At 33.8% G+C, this 11,463-nt stretch overlaps 1 protein-coding gene across 1 annotated transcript in view; it reads left to right on the top strand.

The window, feature by feature from the left end:
• Positions 1-5,299, top strand: part of LOC135217603 (chromosome transmission fidelity protein 18 homolog) — a 68,862-nt gene extending 63,563 nt beyond the window's left edge. The window contains exon 6 of the mRNA XM_064253566.1: positions 4,764-5,299. Coding sequence (XP_064109636.1) covers positions 4,764-4,864 — 101 coding nt within the window. The 3' untranslated portion in view covers positions 4,865-5,299. The remainder of the gene's footprint in view (positions 1-4,763) is intronic.
• Positions 5,300-11,463: the final 6,164 nt, after the last annotated feature.

Below are 11,463 nucleotides of genomic sequence, written 5' to 3'. Positions count from 1 at the left end.
AAGTTGACCGAAGGTCGAATTTTTTCTAATATATTGTAATTTATATGAAAACATTTCAAAACTGATAAAAGCTACAACCATGAGTTATATTTTTTTGTATTCTACATGAAATTGCGCACATTTTCATTTATAACACTTTATGTAATGCCTAATAGAAAACGGTGCGAAAATTACGACAAAGTACTAAAGAAATTCTGAGATTTTCAGCAGAGTTCCTGTGCGCGGAGGTAGGGAAAAAGTTTTTTTTTCAAAAATTCACCATAAATTGAAATATTGTGCTAGACACTTCCCGTTTGTTGCAAAATGAAGGGAAATGATTGAATGTTAGTAGAATGTTAGAGTTTAAGCTTACAATTGCATTTTCGACCATTTCAGTCGAGTCGAAGTTGACTGTAGGTTTAAATTTTGGCACTTATCGTGATTTATATGAAAATATTTCAAAACTGATGAAAGCTACAATCATGAGTTATTTTTTGTTGTATTCTACATGACATTGCGCACATTTTCATGTATAACACTTTATGTAACGCCTAATAGAAAACGGTGTGAAAATTACGACAAGGTGACTAAAGAAATTCTGAGATTTTTAGCCGAGTTACCGCGCGCGGAGGTAAGGAAAAAGTTTTATTTTTAAATTCACCATAAATCGAAATATTGTGCTAGAAACTTCCCGTTTGTTGCAAAATGAAGGTGAATGATTGAATTTTACTAGAATGTAAGAGTTTTTAGCTTACAATTGCGTTTTTCGACCATTTGAGTCGAGTCAAAGTTGACCAAAGGTTGAAATTTTGGAGCTTAACGTGATTTATATAAAAATATTTCAAAACTGATAAAAGTTACAACCATGAGTTATTATTTGTTGTATTCTACATGAAATTGCACACATTTTCATATAAAAACTTTATGTAAGGGCTAACATAAAACGGTGCAAACATTTCGACAAAGTGACGAAAGAATTTCTGAGATTTTCGGCCGAGTTACCGCGCGCGGGCGTAATGAAAAAGTTTTTTTCAAAAATTCACCATAAATCAAAATATTGTGCTAAGATTTCCAATTTGTTGCAAAATGAAGGTAAATGATTGAATATTACTAGAATGTAAGAGTTTTAGCTTACAATTGCATTTTCGACCATTTCGGTCGAGTCTAAGTTGACCGAAGGTTGAAATTTTGGCACTTATCGTGATTTATATAGGAAAATATTTCAAAACTGATAAAAGCTACAACCATGGGTTGTTTATTGTTGTATTTTACAGGAAATTGCACACATTTTCATATATAAAAACTTTATGTAACGGCTAATATAAAACGGTGCAAACATTACGACAAAGTGATAAAAAAATTTCTGAGATTTTCGGCCGAGTTACTTTGTGGACGTAGGGAAAAAGTTTTTCCAAAAATTCAACATAAATCGAAATATTGTGCTAGAGACTTCCCGTTTGTTGCAAAACGAAGGTAAACGATTGAATATTATAGAATGTAAGAGTTTTAGCTTACAATTGCATTTTTCGGCCATTTTGGTCGAGTCAAAGTTGACCAAAGGTTGAAATTTTGTCAATTATCGTGATTAATATGACAATATTACAAAACTTATAAAAGCTACAACCATGGGTTATTTTTTGTTGTATTCTACATGAAATTGCGCACATTTTCATATATAAAACTCTATGTAACGGCTAATACAAAATGGTACAAAAATTTCGACAAAGTGACAGGAGAATTTCTGAAATGCGTCGCTGATGCTTTGTAGTGCGAGATAAAAGAAATTCGCGCATGCGCAGCTGGGCAATGCTTGTAAACAAAACAACAGCGTGATCCGTGAACTCCCAGCATCCTTCAAGGCGCGTGATTTAAAATCTTTTGCAAACTATAACTATTTTTCTGTGAATATTTAAAAAAACTTTTTGTAGTCGACGTACCAACGTCCACTTGGCACCCGACAGACAATATTATTCAACGTACTATTCGTCCAGTCGGCGTTTAAGGGAATCATATCTTTGAGGTCATTCTTAAACATGCTACAAAAACAAGGATCTAAATGAAACAGGCCATGACTAATATTAAAATTATAATGGGAAGTAAGTTGTACTACTAATCTCCTTATAATCACTATCTGTCAGTTATATGACCTTTCCAGTACTCTCAATTTCTCATGTAAGTCAGTTTGTCTGCTAAGTAAAGGACAATTGAATTGAAAGATCTTGCAAAAACTCCGTTGCTTATTTTTCCTTCTTGGCTTATACCCATATATATATTATATTATATATATATATGATATATATATAGAATATAGAGTATATTATATATATATAGATATATATCTATACAGATGATATATCTATACAGACTATATATCTCTATATATATATGATATATATATATATATAGATATATATCTATATATATATATAATCTATATATATATATATATGTATAATATAAATATAATATGATATATTATAGATATATCATATATATATATTTATATCTATAATATATCTATAGTATATGTATTATATATATATAGATATATATTATAGTATATATATATATATATCTATAGATAAGTATATATAATATATATATATCTGATATGTATATATATTATATAGTTATATATATAAATTATATATATATATATTATATATATATATATATATAGATATATATCTATAGTGAAATATATATAATATATTATATATATTATATATATACATCTATATATATATCGATATAATAGATATATAGAAGTTAATATAGATAGATATATATTAGATATAATATATAATATAATAGAATTATATATTATATAATAAGATATTATATAGATATCTCTCTCTCTCTCTCTCTCTCTCTCTCTCTCTCTCTCTCTCTCTCTCTCTCTATATATATATATATATATATATATATATATATATATATATATATATATATATATATATATATGTATATATATATATATATATATATATATATATATATATATATATATATATCTATACATACATCTATCTATATATATGTATATATATATATATATATATATATATATATATATATATATATATATATATATATATGTATGTATATATATCTATATATATCTATGTATATATACTGCCTCTATCTCCACCATAACCTATATCTATATATATATATATCAATATATATAATATATATATATATATAATATATATATATATATATATATATATATATATATATATATATATATATATGTGTGTGTGTATGTGTGTGTGTGTTATATATACATATACATACACACAGAGGCAGTCTCTGTTCTGCTTGATGTGCTGGGTATGTTAAGATGTCGTTAGTAAAGGTGCAACAATATTGCGACCAAACCAAGCATATGTAGGTATATGACTTTGGAACTACATCTTAGTAATTGTGTTCATGTTTAGTTTCGTGTTCTTTGTTGCCAAACCCAATGGGTATCTGGCAGTTATGGACAGGGTCTAAAAATAATGGTTGCCAGGTAACAAAAGGGGGCCACTCATACCCTTAGCCACTATACTGTAATAGAATTTACGTGACAAATACATAAAATATTTGAAAATGCAAAAGTGGAAACACACAAGACGAGTTCCTGGAACAATTATTTTTCACTAATAAGTGTAAATCACGTAGACATATAAAAATACAATTTTCATGGTCTTATGTGTAAGGGACCCACTGGCCATCAGGCAAGCTGGAACCTGGCTAGTCTGCCACTGGTGGGTTATAACTTGTGGCTTATCTTGGACAAAAATCCTATCTGGGTTGTTGGGATTGAATTTTTAGAGCTCAGCCATTTTGTCCCCTGTCAGTTTCTTTGACAAGCTCCTTTAAGGACAAGCAGCAGTTATGCTATCAAAAACCAGGTTTTGACGTAGGAAAACCTTAGTTTTGGTAGCTGCTGTGAGTCCTCAAACCCATCCACTTTCCCTGACGAAAAGGTATGGGATTTGGGCGAGTAATTTTCCTGCATAGACCTGAAAATAATAATGAGCAGTAGGTCTATTGTAGAGTGCATTGTTGCCATAATAGTGGACGATCTGTGATGTGTGGTTGTTACGTCTGCAGTTTAAGACAAGGAAGAACCAGGCAGTTGCTGTAGACAAGAGAAAGAGCCCTCTTATCTTGAGTCCTATACTCAGTCAGTGTCAACGTGCACTATACTGGCTAAGGCCAAATAGAAGAGAATTGTTTGAAATTGGTTGGTCTATATGAGCCCCTCTAGGGACCATGAGAGTACAGTGAACCTCTGTAATAGCGGACTCTGGATTCACAGATTCACATATTTGTGGATTTCTCTCTGGAACATATACCCCCATTGTCCATGAAAAATTTGCCTATTTGCAATATTTTGCTATGAGAAATATCCACAAGTAACTGGTTTTCTTATCATTATGAAATGTACTTTTTGAGTTAAAACTATTAAAAAACCAGGTATAAATGTTTTTGGTGGATTTTTCTGCAGTTTTAACTAACAAAATAGTCAGTTTTAAATGTTTTTTATTGGGGGTTTCAAGTATTCGCGGGTTCTAGCTGTTCGTATTCGCCAGGGGGTCGGGTACCCATCCCCTGTGAATGGGGGGGAACGCTGTAACTCCTGAGAGGACTCACAGCAGCTCCCAAAAATAGTTTTTCCTACGTCAAAACCTATTTTCTTATAAAACTGTCTTAGCTTTTGTAGCCTATAGAACTGTAGAAAATAAGCAGTTTATGAACAAATGCACTAAAATATTTTTTCTTTTTTTCAGGTGCAACAAATGAGATTGTCAAAAGTGATATTTGGTTTAGATTTAAAGAAGGTTACAGTAATGCTGTCCGCAGGCCTGTTAAGATGAAGGACTTGTTTTGATATATACTTTTTTTATTTGGTACAAATGTTATATGAGGTAAATTGCATATGATTGATATTTATATGGAATACATTTCCTTTATTAATCCATGGTATGGAACTGTAGTGTACGAAATATGAGAAAATTTATATTTTAAACAACCACTTCGCAGAGTAAATTGGTATTATTACAGATTGACCTGTAATGGTTAATATGCAGCTTAATGAACTGATTGTATTTTTTTGTACTGTCTCAGTCTTTTACTTTGAGGTGTGCCTGTAGGCATAGAATTATATCCTATAAGATCCACAAATATATATCATCTTTGGTTAAATATCTTTCTGAACAAGATGTAATGTCACATTTGCTGCTTCATTGTATACAAAATTTATGATGTGTTATATATTTTTATTAGTGTGATTTTATATTGTTTAATAAAATTTAAATATAAATAACTAGATTTTTAACACCTTCACTATAGCCCAAAATTAATGGCATCACCTTTAAAAACTGTCAGAGATAGGCAGTTGTATCGGTAGTGATGTCCATATTGTATATTGTTATGGTTAACTGTGAAAATTTTTAAAACAACTCTTGTTTTATGCCTCTTTATGAAATTCTTTATCCAAAAGTGGTGAGCATTGTGTTAGAAAAATATAAAGGTCCTTCTATAATTTCTATAATAGAGGATGAGGGATCTGTCCTGTAGCGTAATAAAGACCCCATACCAGGGGAGGCTCCTGTGTAGCACAGTGGAACTGCAGTACCCCCTGTTTTCACTCAAAATTTAGCAATAACATACAGTGTAATGATATTTTTCTTTCTTTTATACCTGTCCATGATATTTAATACTATGATAGATCATTCACAACGTCAGTGATCATTATCATTTATCTCATTTGTGAAGAAAATACAAAAATGCTTGTATAGAACTGTGTACATACTTCATAGTTCCAGTGACATGGTGTTTGTGACAGGCTTCTCTCCCCCCCTCCCCCCCCCCCCCCCTCTCTCTCTCTCTTTAAGTCTCTAAGCTAAACGATTGGTGTCTCCTTTATTTTTACATAATTTTTTAATTTATGAATTAAAATCTTACTAATTTACTATATAGTATTTTCTTTAATGAATTGATATTATTGCTGTTTACATTAATATTATTTAAAAATTAGTAAATCATTTAATTGTCATACAAAAGACATACATCTCAGTAAGAGAGAGAAAAAAAATTATTATTTTCATTATTTAATTTAATCATATTAAACTTAGTACACATACTATCTTTTCCAGAGAGAGTAAGAAAGTACTGACCTAAGTATGTATTTATCTAACTATCTATCCATTTCTCATTCTACCCTTTGGGAGAGAGAGAGAGAGAGAGAGAGATATAAAGGAAGGTAGAAATAATATGATCAGGCTTTGGCAACACCTAATCAAGTAATGTGAGATGTATGACAGATTAGACTAACGGAGACACGAGATTTTTAAGTCTTCAAGATGATCTGTTATAAAGGAGAGAGACGTGGAAGAGGTTTAAAGATGCAAAGTTCTCAAATGATCAAGATGAATTGCAAGACATAGAGAAAATAGTTGAGTAAAAAATGAAATGTAAGAGAAAATGGCCACCTGTGGAACACCATTAGTATCGACTAAGGGCCAAAAGAGGACTAAATCAATGTTTTTTCTGGTAGGCAGGCAGACTTTGGTCAAAACATGGTAATCATTAATATGAATGTACATATTTTTTTTCTCAAATTCAAGCATTTTTATAAGGACTAAGGGATATTAAAAAATCAGTAGTTTAAATAAATATATTTATTGATATCTAACTATCATGAACAGTATTTTTATAGTGGTTCCATGAACAGTTTAATACTCATTAATAATTTATTTGCCTAAAAACTAACAATGCATGTATTAAAGGGAAATATTGTATTAAGTGTACATTTTTGTATTGGTGGTGATTTAGTTATATATAATCTAAATGTTACATGTGCAGTGTTTCTTGATATTACATTTTCTATGCTCATCATGTCTGTCAGAGTATACTTTTGTGTCCAACATGTACCTTTATGCAGAGGAATTTGATATCCTACACAATGAAACCAAGACTCAGTGTATGTCGCTGCTCCTGAGATCACTTAAGTATATTGCAGAACCACAAATTTTTCTCGGAAATCATCATCTGGAATTCGTGCATGAATTTCCGCATTTGGGCTACATTATCATGGACGACCTAAAATATACGGCAGACAGAACAGAGGCGTCGTGAACTACGCGCAACTGGCAACATGGATGCAAGGAGGATTGCCTTCTGTCACAGAGACACAAAATTGCTGCGCTTCCGCTCATAATGTTGCAGTATATATGGGTGCTCCCTTTGGACGAACTATACACAAGAGGTTAGACGTATGCAAGGTCTATAGACCTTGGACATATGTATCACCGTTGTTCACAATGACATTCTGAGAAGCCTCACAAACACACCTTGCTATCACTCTGCCACACAGATGTTCATAGAAAACCCCCTGGATGATTTACAAATCATTGTGAGGCGAACAATTTCCAGTCTGATCACCCCGCTGAGAAACTGCAGCAATTCACTAAGGAGTGAGGTATTAGATGAGCTGACTTATGAGAAAGATTGGCTAATGAGGCATCTGTTTCATAAAGGACTTATTAATCTCTATTATTGCAATTATATGTCATCTGCAGAATCTGTTGTTATTATTACAGGCAGCCCCTGTTTATCAGCGGGGTTCCGTTCTCGCTGGATGCTGATAACTGAAAACCACCATGAACCGAAACTCAGTGATTTACGGTGCCATTAACTGATAACCAGTTAATGGCGCACCTCTGTTGGGCATGTTATGATGCCATAACTCTATTATCGGCACCATTTGGTGCCGATAACCGAAACCTGGCCCGTTATGGCGCCGTAAATTGCCGCTCTTATGGCACTAGACGAGCCCCGTAAAACCAGATTGCTATTAACCAGGGACTGCCTGTATTATTATTATTATTATTATTATTATTATAGTATTTCATGATTGCAGGTTTGAGTTTTGAAAAATTGAGTGCAATCAACAAACCCCAAGTATGTGAATTCTGTAGGCAAATTTGTTTAATGTACATCTACATAGAAACCTTGTCAACAGTCTGTAGACCCCATTTGCATCTCTATCCTGCATACACCTTGCTTTTTAAAAATTTGATCCTTTCATTCATAATGCCTGTACATCACCCCCAACACAGCATTTTCCAGATTTCCTCTGCCACCATTTTCCTAAATTTCCAAAATATAATTCATGTGAACATATCTAATTATTTCCAACTCTTTCAACCAAACAAAACCACGTCTGTAAATGGGGATTTGTCTTCACAAATGCTAATTGATGTGTAAAATTTGCTTTATCTAATTTTTTACCCTTGACATGTAGCGTGTGTACAATTTTTTCTGTTTTTCAATAGAATGATTTTGTATACAACAGCTATTAAAGATGGGTAATGAAACTTTTTGTGCAGTACATCTTGAACGTAATTTAGGGTAATAGGAGTACTTACTGTAGTCAGAGATGGGAGAGCAAGTACAGTTAGTTAGCCTAAGTTGTTCAATGTAATATTCTCAGTTTAAGACATAAATTACCAAAGAAAGAGCTGGTGGAAATGAGTAAGACTAGCCGGAGAATCGTCATAATTTAAGGTTGTTTATGGTTTTTCAATAAAATCTTCAAGTGAAAACATTTAGTCGATCTTTTAAATTTTAACTAACCTTCCCAAAATTGAAGAAATGTTTTTAAACTGAGCGACTAGTTCACTTTATTTAGTAGTTTTTTTAGTGGTGACTGTTAAAACATTTTTGAGGCTGTTATGAACTTGCTTATTATTTGTTTTATTTATCTGTCAAGCTTTTCATATGTTAATATATAAGCATAAATTTTTAATTAGGACATATTTAATTAAAAAGATTTTAAAGTAAAGACAATCTTTTCTGGAAAGGGATCTGAAAGAAAGAGAGAAAGAGAGAGAGAGAGAGAGAGTGTGTGTGTGTCTTGCTTAATCCAAAAGTAGTGGACTTGATATCAGAGTATGGATCAGAACTTTACCTATACTTAAAAAAAATTTCCAAACTAGGACACTTGTTATCTTAAATAATAGGGTATATATTAACATAAATATACCATACTAAGGTAAGTAATCGGTAATCAAACATTAAAAAAATGTCATTGATGTCTACTCATCTTAGTCTGTGGGAGTTATGGTATATTAAATACATTGGTAAAAAACAAATTTCATAAAATTATAACTAATAAAGAAAAACTGCCTGAGTGTATGGCTTTGCAAGGAATTTTGAATAAAAGCAAATTGGGTTTGACAGATAATAACTGGAAGGTCAAGTCAAAGGAGAGATGGTGCTGTCAGGTCAATAACATTCTGCCTTCTTTCATGTGTGAATGAGCTGGTTGGTCACTTATGTTTCTCTCCCTCTAATGGGCGTTTAGCATGGCCAATTTCTGTTCCTTTATCAGTGGTACCTCGAGATACGAAAGGCTCAACTTACGAAAAACTCAAGATACAACAGCTTACACGAAAAATTTCACTGCTCTACATATGAAAAGTTTTCAAGATACGAAAGGTTTCTGAAAGTCCGAGATTCGCCCGATAGCAATTTTGAAACTCGCGCCGCGCGCCACCATCTTAGTTCTAGTAGACTCGCCACCATCCTTCCTGTTCTCCCATTGGTTCCTGATGCTAGCCAAGCCATGAGATCCTTCACTCCTATTGGACAGCATCCCTCCCATCATGCACCTTACATGGTGGCGTTCCTTCGCTCGGCCACTTCGCACCCGAAGCTTTATCGTACACATGCGGCATTTGTTCGGTCCAATGATTTCGTTTAGTATCGTAAATTCGTTAGTGATTTCATTGTGCTACTTTATTGTGTTGTGAGAACCTAATTAGTATACAGTAATCCCTCACCTATCGCTATTAATGGGGACCAGAACCGACCGCGATAAGTGAAAAACTGCGAAGTAGGGTCCCCCCTATTTTTTAAATGCGTAGTATACATTTTTTTTTGTGTACATGTACATGTACATGTAAATAATAACTGTATTCTTATAACAAGATACATAACTCACCTCTTTCAATGTTGGTATCGAATCATGTTGGTATCGAGACTAACCTTCTTTTCCCGACAGTCCGTTATCCACACTGATAACGCATTCTCCATTTGCACAATCCTCTTATTACGAGGAGTCACAATGCGCTTAGTGTCCTTGGAGAATGTTATTGAGGCAGTTTTACGGATTTTTAATTTGTCTTTTTTTTATGTAGCGAACCGTTGATTCATTCAGTCTGTACTTGCGGGCAACAGACGCATAGCTACTGTCTGCCTTAAACATGTCCAATAATTTCACTTTCTCGTTCACCGTCATCATTTTTCTCTTCTTCTTGGGTTCACCAGAGGATGTAGAGGGTGTAGGACGTTTAGGAGCCATTTTCAAGGGCGTCACAAGCACTATTTTGCACAAAAAAAGCACAAAAGAACAGCTAAAACTTTCACGCGGCAAGAGTAGCGACACGAGCGTGAGAGAACAATGAATACGGTCTTCCTTCGCTGGGCGCTGGGCAGGGAGAGATGCTGGGTAACGCGTCTCGGCCAATCAGCTTGCGAGATTCAGGAGCCGAGATGGCCAGCGAATCAGAGAGGTGGATTTTGAGTTACGCGCCATCTCCGTGTTGATACCTGATGTTCTAATGTATTCTTTCTGCCTTCTGCTAGCGTCCGCGCCATTTTTTCTCAACTTTGAATTTTTTATATATTTTTGAAAAATCCGCGATGCACTGAGGGTGCGAAACTTGAGGCGCGAAGTAGCGAGGGATTACTGTACGTACTACATACGTAACTTAATTACGTACAGTACATATAGTCATGGGTCCCAAGAAAGTTGCTGAAGTTCACAGAAAGAAGAGAATGCTTTCTATGGAGACAAAGATGGAGATAATAAAAAAGTATGAAGCTGGCTTGTGGTTGAGTGTGATTGCTAAGGAATACGGCCGAAATTCGTCGACGATAGGCACCATCCTTAAGCAGAAGGAAGCCATCAAAGCAGCTACATCTTCCAAGTGCGTGACTATTTTGTCCAACAAGAGGAGCCATGTGCATAATGAAATGGAAAGGCTGCTTCTTGTATGGATCGAGGACAAAGAAATCGATGGCGATACGATAACCGAGACGGCAATCTGCCAGAAGGCCAGTGCCATTTTCGGCGATTTGATTGCCCAAGCCGAAGACGACGGCAGAGAGGGGACATCAACGGCAACCCCAGAGTTCAAGGCTTCTCATGGGTGGTTCGAAAAATTCCGTAAACCGACTGGCATCCATTCGGTGATGAAGAAATTGAAATTACGTAAAGTATAAAAAAGTAAAAAGAAATGTAAAAATAAAAAGACAAATAAATTTTATTTTAAGTTTTTTGTAAAGTTAAGTGTTACAGTTTTGTTAATGTGTTTTGTAAAGTTTAGTTTGTTTTTCTGACTTTTTTTTATGTGTTTCGTAAAGTTAAGTGTATGTATCTGCCGTTTGTCCTCCTCCTCTGCCGCCACTTTTGGAGATAGC

The sequence above is a fragment of the Macrobrachium nipponense genome, chromosome 7 (genome assembly GCF_015104395.2).
Source record: "Macrobrachium nipponense isolate FS-2020 chromosome 7, ASM1510439v2, whole genome shotgun sequence".
Lineage (NCBI taxonomy): Eukaryota > Metazoa > Arthropoda > Malacostraca > Decapoda > Palaemonidae > Macrobrachium > Macrobrachium nipponense.
Note: the sequence above shows the minus strand (reverse complement) of the source record. Positions and strands in the feature narration are given on the sequence as shown.